A 20749-nucleotide genomic window follows, 5' to 3' on the forward strand; every position below is an offset into this window, starting at 1 on the left:
ATGCCATTGTTCTCTAGCCTCAATGGTTTCTAATGATTAATCAACTGTCAATCATACGGAGGATACTTTGTGCATGCGTGCATGCTAAGTTGCCTCAATCAGTTCCGCCTCTTTGAGACTCTATGGACCATAGTCCACCAGGCTCCTCTATCCATGGAATTCTGCAGACAAGAATACTGGAGTGGGTGTGGGGACTTCCCTGACCCAGGGATCAATCCCACATTTCATGTTTTCTGCACTGGCACGCCAGTTCTTTACCACTAGCACCACCTGGAAAGCCCAGTTTGTGCATGATGTGCTGCTTTCAACAGTCTCTCTTTACCTCTAGATAGTTTAATTATGATACATCTAAGTTTCAATCTCTGTGATTCACTCATCTTATAATCTGTTGAGCTTCTGAAATGTATAGATTAATTTTCTCATCAAATTAGAGAAGACTGGGGCCATTATTTCTTGACATATTCTTTCTATCCCTTTCCCTCCTTTCCTTCTGGACTCTCAAAAGTTTATATGCCTCATGGTATCCCATAGGTCTAGAAGCTCTACTTATTTTCTTCATTCTTTGTTCTTCCTATTCTTCAACTCAACTGATCTATCTTCATGTTTACTGATTCTGGCTTCTGCTTATTCAAATCTGCTATTGAACCCTTCTTCTGAATTTCTCATTTCAGTTACTGTACACTTTTTCCCACTTCAAAACTGATTTGTGTGTATCTAAAATTTTATATTCTCCATCTAGTGGGACATTGTTCTCATACTCTCCTTTTGTTCTTCAGACATGGTTGCCTTTATGTCTTTAAACATATTTAAAATAGTTTAAAAATTCTGTCTAGCAATATCAATGCCTGGATTTTTTCAGAGAGAGGTTTTTACAGATTCCTTCTTTCCCCATGTATGGGTCATATTTTCGTATTTCTTTGCATGTCTCAAAGTCTTATATAGAACACCAGACATTTTAAATAATATAACATGGCAACTCTGAAAATCAGATTTTCTCTCTCTCCCTAGGAGTTACTGTTGCTGCTGATTCTTATAGTTGCTATTTGTTTAGGACATTACTGAACTAATTCTGAAAGTTTGTATTCTTTGTCACAAGTGACCATGGAAACCTCTGCTCACTTAGCTTAATAAACAGCCATTGATTGGAGGCAGCTTCCCTGGTGGCTCAGGTGATAAAAGCGTCTGCTTGCAATGCAGGAGACACGGGTTCGATCCCTGGGTTGGGAAGATCCCTTGGAGAAGAAAATGGCAACCCACTCCAGTTCTCTGGCCTGAAAAATCCCATGGACGGAGGAGTCTCGTAGGCTGCAGTCCATGGGGTCGCAAGGAGTCGAACACGACTGAGCGACTTCACTTTCACATGTCTTTACATGCCTGAGACCAGTAATTCTCCCAGTCTTTGTCAAGGGTCATTGAGTGCTTACGTTGAAGCATACCTACAACATTCAGCTAGGCAGTTTAGAACTCTGCCTTACCCTGCTCACAGGAAACCTGAATGTTATCCTGAGATAAGAAATCAGGATCTCTTCAGGTCTTTACTGAGCATAGCCCTAGGCACGTACACAGTCCTATGCATGTGCTTAGCCACCTAAATTCCCATGAATACACAAAAACTTTTCATAGCCATTATGGAAACCTCATTCCCCAGGTGTTCCTTTTAAATGTTTTGGTTAAAATAAATAAATAAATGTTTTGGTTAGTTTTGCCCCAACTGTTATCTATTGCATCAGAGAGTGGCAATGTTCAGCAACTGCTTCTGACTGTTTTGGACAAAACCCCTAGATCAAAGGTTATTCATACTGGGAAAGCTCCAAGTCAGGTTAAAAGATAGCCTTGTAAGTGGGGTCTTCCATGAAACGACCAAATAGGTTAAATAATGAAAATTCTCTGGGAACGGAGCTCTGAAGGAGTGCCAGTCCCCTTCTACTCCCTTCAGTGGTTGTCCCACTTCTCATTTTCACTGCACATCTAGGCTATAGGTTTTCAAGGCCACTGTAGAGCTCAAGAGGGAGGGTGGTCAGTAGTGCAAGCTTAAACGCTATAAAATGCACTGACAATAATAACATGCAGTCTTTTTTCTTGTATGTACACTTTCCAAATTACTGCAGACCTTTGATGAATTTCTTGAGCTCCAACAAAGTTATTCTGACAATTTTTGCAAGTGTTCCTGTTGCTTTTATGGAAGAGATGCATTTTTAGAAGTCCTGTCTCCACTGCTGAATTGACATTCAATCTAAAACCCTTACTCTTAATCACCACACCATAGAGCCTAACACAGAATGAATTTATCAGTAATGTTCAGGGTTTTGTTGTTAAGAAAAATGCATTTAATTGTCTTAAGTACTGGGTAGAATTGCAGATAGACTACTGCATAGAAACCCTAGACCCAGGGCTTACCAGGTGGCACTAGTGGTAAAAAACCCAGCTGCCAATGCAGGAGAAATCCTAGCTCCTGTTTGTTGTTGTTGTTTAGTTGCCACGTCATGTCCAACCCTATTTAGGTGATATCTAAATTAGTTTTAGTACCTGGTTATTGCTGGAAAAGGATCGTCACTGGAATCCTTCTCCCACTTGCAAAAACAAATGGGAGTACATTAGAGTTATGCAGCCCACTGCGTGGGATGGTGAAGAGGAACAGGTTATGTGGGAACCATTAACGCTCTCTACCTACAGACACTATATGAATGGCTTCAGATTTTCTCCCTGTAGATGTAGACACTGAATGACACTTTAAATTCTCATTCTTGCCTCTTATGCCAGTGCCACAGCTGAATTTCCTGTCTCTCCCTCATCTTTTTAGATGGATTAAAATTCCCCTTTGGCTATATTTTTATGTAACTCCAAAAGAAATAAATAAGCATCACTGCACTCACAGCAACCCACTGTATAACTTCCCTGTACTCTCCAGCCCAGGCTCTTTCTTATTCAGAAGAGCAAATCAGAGGCAAGATGGATGACACCACTGGAGTAGCTGTTCTTCCGGACCTCACTGTTGACCAGAAAAGTCATTACCATTTCTAATTTTACCTCCTAGCAGGGCCAACATGGTACCTCATTCAAATTGCCTGTTTACATGACTCTACTAAGGGTATTTTACGGTTTCCTAATAAACTGCCACAGCTGTAACACACAACTATAACAAATGTATTTTTCGAACAATTAATTGAATTAATTTTTTTTTATTTAAAGGTCTTAAAATGGCATTGTGTTCTCTAATATAGAAATCTATAAAAAAAAAAGAAAAAATAACAGTCAAAAGAAGATTTAAATTTGATATTCTCATTTGTGCTCAGTTTGCTTGATGAAGAAGAATGTTAGAAAATTCCTTAAGAAAATCAAGGATTTTTTTTTTTTTTTGGTTCAGCAACAAGGTATTTCTTGACAATTAGCTAAAAGTCCACTGATATTTATTTCCTTTAAAAGATACTCTCAATGGAAGTGAAAATATATTGCACTCTGTATTCTACATTTTCTTTCTTCATTAGAAATAATATTTTTGACATCTTACTCTAATTCAAAATCTGAACTTGGTTATCTTCTGCCTTTCACACGTTCTACTTCTGTTTAAATAATCTCCAATTCCTGTTTCACTTTAATATATCTGCATACTACTCATGGTATTATGAAAGTTCTGAATCTACTACTTAGTCTATTTTCAGTTATTTTGTTAGTTTCTATTGCGAAATACTACAATGTTCTAATTTTATAATATTCTAAACTCACCAGAAAAAAGCAGGTGGTAAATGGTACAGAGGGAGGAAAAATGCTGAATTTTGGCACTGACACTAATATACAGTAATACAATTATTCTCTGTAACAAACCTGCTCACTCAGTGACTGTCTCAAAATACAAATGAACTGTCTTTTTTTTTCCAGATAAAAAGGGAAACTTTTAAAGTTTATGCAAGGGGGACTTTCTAGCATGTTGGTCATACTCTCTTTCTTAACATAGAAGATTGTTTCACAAGTGTTTTCACTTTGTGATAATTCACTGAACTGTATTTTTGTTCTGTGCACTTTTATGCATACATGTCATATCCCAGTATAAAAGAGTTTATTACACAGAAGCTCTATGCTGGCCAGAAAGAGAAATTAGATTAGAAAACAAGAAGAATCTAAAAATTATCAAAGTAGAGATAATTAGAAGCATTAGTAACACTGCATGTCTTTGTACTAATACTAACATACACAGAACCAGCTTCCACAAATAATAGTTTAAATGCCAAAAGAACATACAATGTAACTTTTACAGAAAGCAAAGTATTTAATAGTAAATATAAGAAAACTTTATAGTTAAATCTTAGTAGAATATATATCAATTTCCAGAATTGATACATTTTTCAATATTGATACATAAATTGATGTCCACTATAATAATTAAGACTACATCTTTAAAAAAAACTTTTCTTTTTAATTTTTTGCTGGTTGCTGCTGCTCCTGCTAAGTCACTTCAGTCATGTCTGACTCTGTGCGACCCCATAGAGGGCAGCCCACAAGGCTCCCCTGTCCCTGGGATTCTCCAGGCAAGAACACTGGAGTGGGTTGCCATTTCCTTCTCCAATGCATGAAAGTGAAAAGTGAAAGTGAAATCGCTCAGTCGTGTCTGACTCTTAGCGACCCCATGGACTGCAGCCTACCAGGCTCCTCCGCCCATGGGATTTTCCAGGCAGGAGTACTGGAGTGGGGTGCCATTGCCTTCTCCAACTGTAGTCAATAATGCAGTATATATTGGAAAGTGGCCAAGAAATTAACTTGTGAAAGTTCTCATCACATACAAAAAACGTTTTGTAACTCTGTAATGGTTGGAATAGTGATGGATGAAATAATTTCACAGTATATATAAATACTGAATCATTATGTTATATAATTGAAACTAGTATGTCATATGTCCATTATACCTCAATTTAAATTTGTTTCAAGTTTTTTTTTGCAAAGATGGCCTCTTAGAAATAATTTTGGCAAAGGCAAAGCAGTTTTAAGATTTTCCTTCTATTTAAAAAAATTATATATAGTTCTATTCACAAAGGTCAGTTCGTACACATTATAATCTGAAATACAGAAGTGAAATTCAATTACTTTGGCCTCTCATTTTAGAAATACAATCTTTCTAATATTTTATTCATTTAAAAAATATAATAGCCAAATTTAAATTTTCACTGCAAAAAGCCACATAAGTAAGCCTAGGAGCCCTGAAAGTACAAAGTGTATCCTCTCCCACTTCTGCTGAGGCTTCTTGGCAGAAGAATATTATTTTAAATGATTACATATGTATTAGAAAATACTCACTATGCAGCAACGGTCTATCTAAGGTTAGAGCTACAGCAGAGGAGGCACACAAAAAAGTATCCAGCTTTATCCATTTCTAACTTTTAAAGTAAAATTCAGCTAACTAAATTAAGCATAAGGAAATGAAAATTACACTTCATAAGCAGACACTTTACAAGTATTATCTAATTTTACCCTCATAATATTGAAGGTACTATTAATACTCCAAGTAAGACAGCTAACAGTCACAAAATCAGTCAAGAGAAGAGATGACAACTGATCCAACTGATGACAACAGAGACGACAAGTGAAGCTGGGTTATCCACCATACTATACCACCTCCAGCCTAATTTTTCTGTCTCCTGATTTATGCTTCCATATTATGTTTCATTGGTAGTAAAAACTATGACGTTAGAAGAAAACAGAGAACAGTATCAATATTAAGTTCTATATAATTACATAATAATTTCACTTTTTGCTTAAGAATCTTACCAATGTCAGTATGCCTAAGAAATAACAGGTGCTTTACACTCATTATTCCTATCAGTATTTATTAATAATATATATACACACACACATAAAGTTCACCAGCACTCATTAAATCTGAAACACAATGTTAGGGCATGATTTAAAAAAAAAAAAACAAACAGAAGCATGGCAGAATACTGATGTCTATTGCTTACCAGTTTTTCTCTGAATGTGTCTTTTCCCAGCTTCCCTGAAAGCAACCATGGCTCTAAAAAACGCTCGGAGAACTGACCATCGGAAAATAGCTACAGGATCAATTCCAATCATCCCAGAGATAAATGCATTCTTGCTACTTCTCAGAAGAGCTACAATGTCAGGGCGCATATGATCTGTGTTTTTTTCCCGGAAATCCTACATGAAAAAAATACCAGTGTTATTTTTGAAAAAACGTATTAAGCCAAGAAGAAAATGGGTGACATATTTGAACAGTGGCTGAATAAGGGTATAGAAGTGATTTCTGTGTTAGCCAGATAGATGGACCAGATAGATATCCTCTATAAAGTCCCATCTAGGCCTAAAACTATTTAATTCTATAATTCATTTAAATTAGAATGAACATTCCCCCAACTTATTGCAGCTTGTTAAACATTGGTCTGGGAGAGATTCTCTAAGGGACTATCACATAAAACAACAAAAGAGTTGAGTAATAAAAAGAAGCCAGAAATGAGAAGACCAGGAACAACATTTCACTCAAAGGGAACACCTACTACCTATAGGTGGTGCCAAGTTGCAGAAGTTAGGAGAATGTTAGTAAGACTGAGGCCTAGAGCATTCTCGGCAAGGGTGAGAGAGGTGCAAGGGAGATAAATAGGCTATGTAAGCTATGCAAGACTGAGTTAGGAGTTTGGACTTTATTCAAGTGTCAAGGAAAGCCACTGGAAGGATAATGACATGAACTAACTGATGTTTTATAAACATCACTGATTGCTACTGAGGGAGTTAATTGTACAAAGAATGGAGAAAGGTATTCCAAATAAGAGCTGACAGTGACTTGCACTATAAGGATGGTACTATAGGAAAGGGAAAATGGTTACTTATTTGGGACATTTTTTAGAGGTAAGGGTGAATGACTTGCTGGTGGATTAGAGCATTGTGAGTGAACAAGAGAATTAGGTGAACACCTATATTTTGTGTTTGAGCAACAAGGTAGGTAGAGGTACTATATATACTAACATGGAGAAGACTTGAGAAAAGAGAAGATATGAGGACAGAAAATGATGATCAGGAGATAAGTTTTGTCCAAGTGAAGTTAGAGATGGTGAAAATAATGACAATAACAAGCAACATTTATTGAGAAGTTACTAAGTAAATGGCACACTTCTAAGCATTTTACACATGCTGTCTCATTGAAGTTCATTTCATCACATTAACAAGTCCTTGAGATGGATGATATTATTATTATTTTATAGATGAGGAAATTGAGTCACAGAAAGGTTAACTATCTTGGCCCCTATCACACAGTAATGAGAAGAATAGAGGTTCAAACATAGCCACTCATAACCACTATACTGTCTGCATACAGACATCAAGTAGGCAGATGGACATACCTGCCTAGACTCTAACAGATTTCAGAAAACACATTTGGATATCATCAGCATATACATTTTTAAAGTTGGATAAGATTACCAAAGGAATGTAAATAGCCAGTTAAAACCACTTGCCAATGGAAGTGAGAGATGACAGAACAGAAGAAAATGAGTTTAAATACCTCACAAAAAAATAAGGAGGGCAAGAAACTTACACTCCTGGAAGAAGGTCCCAGACTGACACACACAATCTAGGCATTTGACTATAGCCACACCCAGATGGAAGGACTGGTGAGTAAATCACTTCATGTCAGTGCAGCTTCACAGAATAGCTCTAACTCAGAACTCCTGGAGGGTCATGCCTAGTATAATGTCATCAACCCTCATGTCCACAAGGCAGCTTGGACTCATTCTGCTACCTTTGGGACTTTCCTTTCCTAATAATTCTTGGTTCTCCTGAAAACAGGGGGAAGGGGGAAACAAGTCTGAAGTCTTGGTGCTCAGTGTGTCCCTAAGTACCCTTTGAGCAAAAGTATATATGATAAAAGTTAGCAAAACTGAGGAAGAATTTTCAAATCAAAATGCCAGCAGCAACAAATACTGAGGGCAGACAGACAAATGTCAGGCACTAAGTTAAGCACTATACATAACTAATTTAATTCTAACAATTACTCAATAAAGTAGATTCAATTATAAATCAAACTTCACTGCTAAGTAATCAGAGAGATAAAGAAGTTCATCAGAAGTCAAACATAATAAGCACTGCTACAGGAACTAAAACATCAGTCTGCCCTACTCCAAAGATTATTCTGTCCTATTAACAAGTACAATATAAAATCTAAAATTCTATATCTCTTTTCCATGTTGACAGTCATCAACATTTCCCAATGTAATGGTCCTGTCTCTCTGTCTTCATATTCCTACATTCCTAAGTACTAATCAACTAAATCACATCATAAACTAATCACATCATCATTGAAACTGTCTTCTGTTGCCTTCTATAACAACACAGCTTGTGACTTACTACTTACATCTTGTGCTATCCCTTCTTCTCAGTCCCCACTGTTGGTTCTGTATTGAAAATTCTTAAGAGTTTCATCCTGTGTACTCATATTTTCTGATCATCTTACATCAGTTTATCTCAACCATAATTGTGGCTTAAACTCTATCTAAATGATGAAACCCAAATCTGTATTTCCAGCTCAGATATTTCTTGTTAAGTGTGAAGATGCATTTATACATTTTAAAGGTATCTCAAACTTGAAAGAAAATGTGTAAGACCAGTACTGCTTATATGCTTTAAAGCAGTCACCAGTGAAACCATGTGGACCTAGATCCCTTTGTAGAAAATTTTAAATTACTGATTCAAAGTACTTAACAAACATAGGATTTTTAAGTTTTCCTATATTTTCTGGTGTCAGTTTTGGCGATATTTTTTCATGGAATTTTCTACTTTACACTGTCAAATTTATTGGCAAAATATGTTCATATCTTAGAGTGTGTAGTAAAATCCCCTTATTTGTTTCTGCTACCAGCAATCTGTGAAGCTTTCTCCTTTCATTAGTTATTTTCTGTTATCTTTTACTAACACAGTTTTCCCTTGAACAACATGGGGGTTAGGAATGCTGCCCAAAACCACAGCTGAAAATCCCCATATAACTTTACAGTCAGATCTTCATAGCATCTACAGTGCTGCATTTGAGGATTCAGTTGATCATGGATCACACAGTACTGCAGCATCTATTTACTGAAAGATATCTAGCATAAATTGTTATTCAGTCGTTCAATAGTTTCTGACTCTTTGCATCCCATGGACTGCAGCACGCCAGGCTTCCCTGTCCCTCACTATCTCCTGGAGTTTGCTCAAACTCATGTCCATTGAGTCGATGATGCCATGCAACAATCTCATCCTCTGGCACCCTCTTCTCCCCCAGCCCTCAGTCTTTCCCAGCATCAGGGTCTTTTCCAATAAGTCAGCTCTTTGTGTCAGGTGGTCAAAGTACTGGAGCTTCAATTCAGCATCAGTCCTTGCAATGAATATTCAGGGTTAATTTTCTTTGGGATTGACTGGTTTGATATCCTTGCTGTCCAAGGGACTCTCAAGAGTACTCTCCAGCACCACAGTTCAAAAGCATCAATTCTTCGGTGCTCAGCCTTCTTTATGGTCCAAATCTCACATCCATATGAGACTACTGGAAAAACCATAGCTTTGATTAGGCGAACCTTTGCTGGCTAAGTGACTGTCTAGGTTTGTCATAGTTTTTGTTCCAAGGAACAAGAGTTTTTTAATGTCATGGCTGCAGTCACCATCTGCAGTGATTTTGGAGTCCAAGGATATAGTCTATCACTGTTTCCATTTTCCCTCCAGGTATTTGCCATGAAGTGATGGGACCAGAAGCCATGATTGTAGTTTTTTGAATGTTTAGTATTAAGTCAGCTTTTTCACTCTCCTCTTTCACCTTCATCAAGAGGCTCTTAAGTTCCTCTTCTCTTCAGGCCATTAGGGGGGTATCATCTGCATATGTGAAGTTGTTGATATTTCTCCCAGCAGTCTTGATTTCAGCTTATGATTCATCCAGCCCGGCATTTCCCATGATGTACACTGCACAGAAGTTAAATAAGCAGGATGACAATATACAGCCTTGATGTACAAATTTTCCAGTTTGTTATGATCCACATAGTCAAAGGCTTTAGCGTAGTCAATGAAGCAGATGTTTTCCTGGAATTCTCTTGCTTTTTATATGATCCAACAGATGTTGGCAATTTGATCTCTGGTTCCTCTGCCTTTTCTAAATCCAGCTTGAACATCTGGAAGTTCTCAATTCAAGTACTATTGATTTAAATACCATCTTGATTAAAGTACTAGCTTGAAGGATTTTGAGCATTACCTTGCTAGCATGTGACATGAATACAACCGTGTGGTAGTTTGAGCATTCCCTGGCATTGCCCTTCTTTGGGATTGGAATGAAAAGTGACCTTTTCCAGTCCTATGGCCACTGCAGAGTATTCCAAATTTGCTGGCATTTTAAGTGCTGCACTTTAACAGCATCATCTTTCAGGATTTGAAATAGCTCAGCTGAAATTCTATCACCTCTGCTAGCTTTGTTCGTAGTGATGCTTTCTAAGGCCCACTTGACTTCACATCCAGGATGTCTAGCTCTAGGTGACTGACCACACCATTGTAGTTGTATGGGTCATTAAGACCTTTCCTGTACAGTTCGGTGTATTCTTGCCACCTCTTTTTAATATCTTCTGCTTCTGGTAGGTTTATATATTTTCTGTCCTTTATTGTGCCCATCTTTGCATGAAATGTTCCCTTGGTATCTCTGATTTTCTTGAAGAGATCTCTAGTCTTTCCCATTCTATTGTTTTCCTCTAATTTCTTTGCATTGTGCACTTAAGGCTTTTTTTAATCTCTCCTTCCTATTCTTTGGAACTCTGCATTGAGATGGCTAGATCTTTCCCTTTCTCATTTGCTTTTCGCTTCTCTTCTTTTCTCAGCTATTTGTAAGGCGTCCTCAACCATTTTGCCTTTTAGCATTTTTTTTCCCCCTTGGGGATGGTGGTCTTGATCACGGCCTCCTATACCATGTCACAAATCTTTGTCCATAGTTCTTCAGGCACTCTGTCTATCAGATCTAATCCCTTGAATCTACTTGTCACTTCCACTGTATAATTGTAAGGGATTTGATTTAGGTCATACCTGAATGATCTAGTGGTTTTCCCTACTTTCTTCAATTTAAAGTCTGAAGTTTGCAATCAGGAGTTCATGATCTGAGCCACAGTCAGCTCCTGGTATTTTTTTTGCTGATCGTATGTAGCTTCTCTATCTTTGGCTGCAAAGAAGATAACCAATCTCATTTTCGTATTGACCATCTGGTGATGTCCATGTGTAGAGTCTTCTCTTGTGTTGTTGCAGGAGGGTGTTTGCTACGACTGGTACATTCTCTTGGCAAAACTGTTAGCTTTCCCCTGCTTCATTTTGTACTCCAAGGCCAAACTTGCCTGTTAATCCAGATATCTCTTGATTTCCTATTTTTGCATTCCAGTCCCCTATGATGAAAAGAACATCTTTTTTTGTTGTTGTTGTTCATTCTATCAGGTCTTATAGGTCTTCACTGAACCATTCAGCTTCAACTTTTTTGGCATTAGTGATTGAGACACAGACTTGTATTACTGTGATGCTGAATGGTTTGCCCTAGAACAGAGATCATTCTGTCGTTTTTGAGACTGCATCCAAGTACTGCATTTTGGACTCTTCTGTTGACTATGAGGGTTACTCCATTTCTTGTACGGTTTCATGCCCATTTGAGTAGATATAATGGTGATCTGAATTAAATTCACCCGTTCAAGTCCATTTTAGTTCACTGATTCCTAAAACATGGAATCTCCTGTTTGACCACATCCAATTTACCTTCATTCATGGACCTAACATTCCAGTAGTATATGCAGTATTGTTCTTTATAGCATCAGACTTCACTTTCACCACTGGACACATCTCCAACTGTGTAAAAGTGGACCCCCACAACTGAAAACTATGCTGTTCAAGGATCATCTGTATTATTTTCAGTTATTTTTAAAGGAACTAACTTTTAGTTTTGCTCATTTCTTTTACTATATGTCTGCTTTTTATTGCACTGACTTCTAGTCTTTGCTTTATTATTTCCTTCTTCTAGTTTAATTTGCTGATTTTCCTTACTTACTGTTTTGCCAACCAGTCTTCCTTTCTAACATATACTTTTATTAAAGTTATAAATCACTGCTTTAAATGCATCTTACAAGGAGGGTCCAGGATGGGGAACACATGAGAAATAAAGGTTTTTTATAAAAATAAATAAATAAATAAATAAATAAATGTATCTTACAAATTTTGATACATTATATCATTAATGTTCAGTTTAAAATATTATCACTTGTGATTTCTTTTTTAACTCAGGGATTACATAGAAGTTCACTTAATTTATAAACACCAAAGAGTATCTAATTATCTTTATGATGTGCCAATTAGGTCAGTTATTTAGCAGTGCTGCTCAATTTTTCTGTTTTTATTGATTTCATGTCTCCATATTTTGTTATTACTGAAAGATATGTATGAAAATCTACAACTTTAAGGATAAACTTGTCTAGCTCCCCTTTTAGCCTGAAGTGAAGTCATCAGGTACATATAACTTTTGATTATGTCTTCACTGAAACAAGCCCCTTTTATAAGAAGTGTGCTTCTTTGTCTCTAATGATACTTGTCTTAAAGCCTACCTTGTCCAGTAACAGTGTAATTACAGGAACTTTGTTTTTGTTAGGGTCTGCCTAGTGTTGTCTTTTTCCCATCCTTTTACTTTCAACCTATCTGATAATAAGAATGAATGAATCACAGACATAAATGCATATATTGTATGATTCTATTTATCTGAAATTTAGTAAGTTAAAAAAAAACACTAAGGATAAAAAATTACAGTCACGTTTACCTCTGGGTGGGGGAGAATGAGCCTGGAAGGGGTATGAGAGAAATCTGGACACTTGAGATTTCTGCATTTTATATACCTTGCTATATGATTTTATAGGTCAAGATTTTTTTGTTTTAGACTTTATTTTTATATATTGAGATGTAACTGACACACAACATTAAAGTATATAAAATATTAATACTGATTTGATACATTTGTAAACTGTAATATGATTACCATTTTAAAGTTAACAAATACCTCCATTATGTCATACAATCATCATTTTTTTGTGGTAAGAACATTTAAGATCTAGTCTATCTTAGAAACTTTGAAGACAGTGGTATAATCACAATGCTAACTATAAACACAATGTTTACTATAATTATAATGCTGTACATCAGAACTCCAGAAATTAACTGCAGGTTTTTATCCTTAGCCAGCCTCTCCTCAACTCCCCCACCCACTAATAAGCACCGTTCTACTCTGCTTTTCTAAATGTGTACCTAAAATCTGTTCCTTCTTGTCTTTTCCATCTCAGAAAATAGCACCTAAAATTCACCCATTAGCTATACCCAGAAGTCAGTTAACTATAATCCATCAACAAGATTTACTCATTGCAGCTCCAAAAATCTCTTATAATCATTTAGATCTCCTCCATCTCTACTGCCACCTCAGGGGTCCAGTTTACCTTAATGTTTCATTGATCTCCCAGCTCCCAATCTCTCCCTCTGCTAGTTTTTCTCCTCTGAGAAATCAATTTTTAAAAACACATAACATATTCTCTGCTTAAAATTTTTTCATGGCTCCTCATCAGAATTTCAGCAAAAACCAAACTCCTTTAACTTGGTCAGGAAGCCCCAAAGAACTAAGTTACTGTCCATTCTCTACATTGATTTCATGCCGCTATCTTCCTTGATCACTATAATCTAGTAATGCTGACCTGTTTTCAATTATTTTAACATACTAAATTCTTTTCTATCTCATGGCCTATAAGATTCACCATCCCAACCCCTCACCAAGGTCACATTTACTTCAGACCATCTCTCAAAATTTGAGTTTTGAAGGAGGTGTTCATTACCTACAAATTAAAAATCGACTAATTCACTACTTTCTCTCATAGAACCTATTCATTAATTTATACACCAAGATCATGTCAGCTAATTAATCACTAGATCATTCTAAACACAAATGTCAGACTCTGTGCTTTGTGTTTAGAATGATCTAGTGATAAATTAGCAGCACAGAGTTTGACATGTGCTTCATGTTTTAATAAGTACTTCTTGAATAAATGAATCAGTGATGAGTGAATGAATGGTCTTAAATCTGACTCTCACCTCAAGATCCAGAAAAAACATATTGCTCCACAATATTCCACAGCATCACTACCTCGCCTAGAAATTGCCATCAGTATCAGGCTTAAATATCAAATGGTTGAAGGGTTCCTCAATTACAAACAAGGGATGGGCAAAATTATGAAGATTCCTTTCTGCAGGAGTTAAGTCTCAACATATTCATTAGGAGCTCAAGCTCACAAATATCCAAAGATACATGAGGACATGAGGCCTCATGGATGTAGAGAAGAGAAAAACTCAACCAGCCATACATAGATGAACTAGTGGGTTTCAGACATACCAATGGTATCTATTCTTGCAGATCTAAAAAGGCTATTACACTTCCGTAATAACCTATATGAAGAAGGAATCTGAGAAAGAATGGATACATGTATACATATAGCTGAAGTGCTTTGTTGTACACCTGCACACCTGCTGTACAGCTGAAACACAACATTATAAATCAACTAAACCCCAACATAAAAGTCAAATTTAAAGAATTAAAAATAAACAAGATAAAAAAGCTATTACATTTAGAATGGATTGACATCAATTTTAGCTGCAGGAAAAAACCAATAAAACCATCAGCTAATGACAGAAGAATACTGCAAAGAACAGTATGAATTTTGGTATCATCCTTATAAAATTTCTCCCATTGTTACTGACCAACTACAAAGAAAACAGTATAATAGGGATGGTGATAACAGTTAAGAACACTCCTCTGTCCTAAAGGCTTATTCAATGAGAAATTTACTGACCTTTACCCCATACTTTACTTTCCCGGCATAATGCTTTATGATGAAAGCAGGCTCCATCACAGCTGGAAATTCAATGTAAGAATTCTCTTCATGTTGGTGTTTAAACTTGTCCAGCAGTGTTTGATTTGTAGCCTGTGGAAAACTAAATTAAAAATAAAAACAAAAACACTAAAGAAAGATGCAGCAGTTAATAAAGTATTTTTTTAATAATTATAATTTCATCTAACAGATTTAGCAAATTAGAGAGTTTTCACTTAAATAAATTCTCATAACAAGCTCAGAGGAAATGGACATCAAGTTGCCAACATTTGCTGGATCACTGGAAAAGCAAGGGAATTTCAGAAAAATATCAACTTCTGCTTCATTGACTACACTAAAGCCTTTGACTGTGTGGATCACAACAAACTGTGGAAAACAAGAGATGGAAATACGAGACCATCTTACCTGTCTCTTGAAACAAACAAGAGTTTTTTGTTTGTGAGGCAAGAAGCAATAATTAGAACCGGACATGGAACAAAGGACTGGTTCAAAATTGGGAAAGGAGTACAACAAGGCTGTATATTGTCACTCTGTTTATTTAACTTCTATGCACGGTACATCATGGGAAATGCCAGGCTAGATGAATAACAAGGTGGAATCAAGACTGCTGGGAGAAACCTCAAATATGCAGATGACGCTGTCCTAATGGCAGAAAAAGAAGAACTAAAGAGCCTCTTGATGAAAGTGAAAGAGGAGAGTGAAAAAGCCCCTCTTAAAACTCAATACTGAAAAAACTAAGATCAGGGCATCCAGTCCCATCATTTTATGGCAAATAGAAGGTGAAAAAGTGGAAACGGTGACAGATTTTCTCTTCTTGGGCTCAAAAATCACTGCAGATGGTGACTGCAGCCATGAAATTAGAAGATGCTTGCTTCTTGGAAGAAAAGCTATGACAAGCCTAGACAATGTATTAAAAAGCAGAGATATTACTTTGCTGACAAAGGTTTGTCTAGTCAAAGATATCATTTTTCCAGTAGTATGCATGGATGTGAGAGTTGGACATAAAGGCTGAGCACCGAAGAACTGATGCTTTTGAACTCTGGTACTGTGTCCCTTGGACAGCAACAAGATCAAACTAATCAGTCCTAAGGAAATCAACCCTGAATACTCATTGGAAGGACTGATGCTGAAGCTGAAGCTCCAATACTCTGGCCACCTGATGTGAAGAGCTGACTCATTGGAAAAGACCCTGATGCTGGGAAAGACTGAGGGCAGGAGGAGAAGAGGGTGAAGAGGATGAGATGGCTGGATGGCATCACTGATTCAATGAACATGAACTTGGGCAAACTCCAGGAGATAGTGAGGGACAGGGAGGCCTGGTGTGCTACATTCTATGGTGTTGCAAAGAATCAGACATGACTTAATGATTGAACAACAACAAAACAATCTGAAAGATGAGTGAAAAAAGATTTAGTATTCCTATTTTGTATATGAGAGCTCAAAAGTTGTGATTTGCCTAACACATACTATGCAAGTATCAGAAATAAGAAAATTAACTCAGGTTTTTAGATGTTTATCTTGGGTCACAGCGTGCTGCACCGTAAGACTCAAAGGATAATAAAAACCAAATCACATGTTGCTTGGGTTCAAGAACTTGCAAAAAGGGAATGATCTCTCAGGTTGGACAGGTCCTTTAAATCCAGGTTAATTTTTTTCATTATAAATTAAGTAGTAATTTTCTTACCTACATCAGTTACTGAATGTTTTTATATTATACCTATTATTCTTTCAAATACACATCAATAGATTTATACTCACTGATGAACATTTCATATCTGGGAATCATTCAAATAATATTTATTAAGAAGTAACCACATAATAGTAGTAGCTATTTAGTGGATAAGTTGTATCCAACTCTTTGCGACCCCTATGGACTAGAGCCCACCAGGTTCCTCTGTCCATGGAATTTCCCAGACAAGAATACTGGAGTGGGTTGCAATTTCCTTCTCCAGGGATATTCCTGACCCAGGAATCAAACTCCTGCATTGGCCAGGTGGATTCTTTACCACTGAGCCACAAGGGAATACAGTATAATACTAGCAATAATAGTAGTACAGACATATAAAACTTTAGAACAGAAAAAAAAAAAAAAAAATCATTAGTGGTTGGGAATAATGTAAAGATTCAGAGGATACAAGAGGCAATTACAAGCTATATTTCAAAAGTTTGGTAGGAGTTTCAAACAGAGAAAATAATCACTGACCAAAAAAAAAAAGGAGAGGTCAAGTATATTTCAGAGAATAGTTTCATTTAATAGTACTTGAATAATAAAAAATAATGTGATGTGAGATATAAAGATGTTGAATACAATATCTAATGCACTACAATGATTCCAATACTACAAGAAAAATGGTTAATTACATAGTACCTATTGGAACCAGGAAGGAGAAAGGTCTTTGATGTCAGATAGTCATTGCCTACATTACAAATTCTGTCTGTGACCTCGGGCAAGCTAGGTACAACCTTCTTTAGGAACTGGCTTGTTAATCCATAAATGAGTAGAATGAATGATAGTGCTAGAAGAATTAAATAACACTAGCAAAAATACCTAACATTAGTTGACATCCTATAGGGATGATACAAATTAACCTACTTTTTCATGTTAGCAACACTGCCATTTTCCTAGTCAACTGAGGCCTGCTTTTGCATCAAACACTATCCCTTCCTCTAGGCTTTTCCCTCCTTCCCAGAACTCTAAAGCCATTCCAGAACAGGTTACAACTCTTGAACAATTTCAGAGAATACAGCAACAGCCTTTATAGTAGCCTTAGTGATTCTAATTTTACCATGTTTCATGTCACCAAACACAACTATCAAAATAAATTTTCCTACAATGTGCTTTTAATGGTGTGCCTCCCCTACTTTAGAAAATTGAAATCCAAGCTCCTAAGCCCAGACCAACCCAACTTCTGCAAACACATCTGTCACTACTCTACAGCAGCATGCTTCTTTTCAGGAAGGATGTTCATCTCATTATTTCTACCTAAGGTCTACTTGCCTTCTAATCCTCTGAGTCATTAAAAAGCTTGTGATTTGTTTCCTTTTTCTTGGATAAATCATGGAAAAAATTAAATGTTTCCATTTAAACTTCCTTTATTAAAACCAATGCTAATTTTCATGTTTATGGGACATTTATATTGTTTATTTACATTTTTTGCCCATTTTAATTGATACATTATTTCTTTTTTTTTTTGATTGGAAGATAATTAATGAGAACAAATATGAGGGCAGTTTCTATTCCAAATAAGGAAAGATGGGGGAAAAAAAACCTTTCCACCAGTCCTGCAGTCAATAAACAATTGTGGATACATACTACATAATTAAGCAAAAGAGCCTGGAACAGAGACCAAGTAGACATTATCATGAATTTCAAAACTCTTCATCTAATGTTTCCCCAAAGACTACCTGCAAGGGTAGCCTTAGATTAGTGTTTCTTTGCACTAATCTAAGGCTACCCCAACTAAGGAGTTTTTAAAAATACTAATGCCTGGACCCCATCTCCTGTGATTCTACTGAATTGATGCTAGGCCAGTGACAAAGTACTATTTATAAGTTCCCCAGGTAATTCTTACGAACAAGCAAGATTGATAAAATGTTGGCCTAAATGAATGCTCTGATTTTTAACTTCAGTTTGTTAAATAAAACGCAGAGTCTGGTCAAGAAGTCTGGGACAGAAGTGTGAGACTCTGTACTTGTAACAACCTTTACGATGACGCCAGTGCTGCTGTCAGCAGGTCACACTGAGTACTATGGGAAAGACTAGTAACACTCTTAACTTTGCTTACACCATTCCTCCTTTCTAAACTCCACACTGAATCCTTTAGAATCTAATGTATAAAATTTGAACAGCTAGCAGACAAGACTAAACAAGAATTCTAACTTCCAACATGTGCTCCTAAAGCACTACAAACACACTGACTGAAGCAGGAATACCAGGAAGGATATTTCATGTAATATGTCCTCTACAGAACAAAATATTTTCAGAGGAAAAATACTCAAAGTGATTTCAAAAACAGCTCTTTCCAAATGACACTAATTTATTGTCAAGTCCTCTTCACTGGTACATGAAAGAGGGAAAACATTTCATGTCTTTGCATCTTCTAGGAAGTTAAAACAGAGACACAAAGCTGGCTAATTTATAAGGAAAGATAACAGGATTAACTTAAAGCAAGGGAAATAATACTACGGTTTATTAAAAAATTTTATGGAGTTGATATAGAAGCACAATTGAAGTGGCAATCAAGAGGTTATTCAGTCCAATCTCCTACCTGCAAAAGTACCTTGATAGATGATGCAAAATAATTACTATAATGGAAAATTCTACTACTTTATGAAGCAGCTGCTAATCAGTTCTAATGATTAAAAAGCTCTTTCTTATATTGAGCCAACATCTGTCTTCCTGTAATTTCTGGACCTGTGGCTTAACTCCACAAGCTTCTGGGTAACAGCAAAAAGGTGACATTCTTTTCACTGGGAAATATCTACATTTCTGTGAGGTAGCAACTGACCAAGTAAAGATGGTCTTTGTATAACATAGTAAGATGTACACTCAATGAAACTTTGCTTAAAGAATAACAGACAAGGCCCCTTTGCTCTATTCATGTTTTAATTATATATCCATAGCTTATTTCCTGCTCACAACCACTGTAAGATATAGAGTAGACAGCATTATAATTAATCATCATTATTTCCTTTTTGCATGCAAGAAAACTGAGGACTAAGGATATTAAGAGATTTGCTGAGGGTAGTTAATAGAGCTGGAATACAACCCTGAACTTCTGACATCACAGTCTAAGCATTATGGTAAAGCAAATAAGGACAATACTTCAAAGCACAAGCTCATTACTCTGTTCTCCGTAGCTCATGTTTGTTTTGTTTGGTTTATTCTTGTATTTTGATTTTGCTTGTATACTAGTTTTTTATATACCAGAGAAGATGGGGCAGGGGGAAGGTGAAATTGGTAAAAGGGATCAACTGTATGGTGACAGATAAAAAATATACTTTTGGTAGTCAGCACATACTGTAGGGTATACAGAAGTAGAAATATAATGTACATATGAATCTTATATAATGTTATAAACCAATGTTACTACAATAAAAAAGGAAAACAGAAGTTCAAGTAAAAGACAAAACTAAAGCTTCTTATTCAGAAATACCTGGTGGGTTTGAATCTCAAGTCCATCATTTACTATACATATGATCTTTTTCTCAAATTGCTTAAATTTTCTTGTTCATAAGACATCTCAAAATAACTGCTTATCATTTCAATATCTACAATGGTTCTCCATACTAAATATCAAAATCACCTATGACACTTTCTAAAATAAAATACATCAGAATTAAGGCATGCAAGCAGAGTTAAGAACCACTAACTTCAAAATTTTATAAGAGATAATGTATGTTTTGGGAAATATAGAGCAATACAAGAAACATTTACAACTTTGCACATAAAATTAAAATGCTTTTTGCTGAATTTTAATTCATTTAGATTAATGGAAATAGACTAATGATGGAAGGGCAGATATAATTGTTGGCAATATCATTTCCAATATATTTTGCAGCTCTGCCATATTACTTTATAATTCTATGCAGCAATTCTGTGAGTTTATGGAATATTAAATGGCAATAACATACAACTTACCATACATATCAGGATATTCTTAAAGCAGGTGCCTTTAATAACTAAAATGAACAATCAGTATAAACTTTAGATTGTCCTACACAAACCTGGTATACAGTCATCCTACCTATGAAAGTTACTACTTAATATTTTATATCTTAGTTTAATGGGTATAGTATTAAACAAGGAATCAAGTGACCTAATTCAATTTCTAAATATTTTACTAAAGAGTCATGGAAAA

At 36.1% G+C, this 20749-nt stretch overlaps 1 protein-coding gene across 16 annotated transcripts in view; it reads right to left on the reverse strand.

Moving 5' to 3' along the window:
* MYO9A (myosin IXA) overlaps positions 1 to 20749 on the reverse strand; it is a 256411-nt gene that overhangs the window by 121823 nt on the left and 113839 nt on the right. For all 16 annotated transcript variants that reach the window (XM_027553121.1, XM_027553119.1, XM_027553117.1 and 13 more), the window contains 2 exons: positions 14850 to 14991; positions 5949 to 6144 (listed from right to left, as the gene is read on the reverse strand). In XM_027553121.1, the coding sequence (XP_027408922.1) occupies positions 5949 to 6144; positions 14850 to 14991 (338 nt within the window). The remainder of the gene's footprint in view (positions 1 to 5948; positions 6145 to 14849; positions 14992 to 20749) is intronic.

Source organism: Bos indicus x Bos taurus, chromosome 10, assembly GCF_003369695.1.
Source record: "Bos indicus x Bos taurus breed Angus x Brahman F1 hybrid chromosome 10, Bos_hybrid_MaternalHap_v2.0, whole genome shotgun sequence".
Taxonomy (NCBI): domain Eukaryota; kingdom Metazoa; phylum Chordata; class Mammalia; order Artiodactyla; family Bovidae; genus Bos; species Bos indicus x Bos taurus.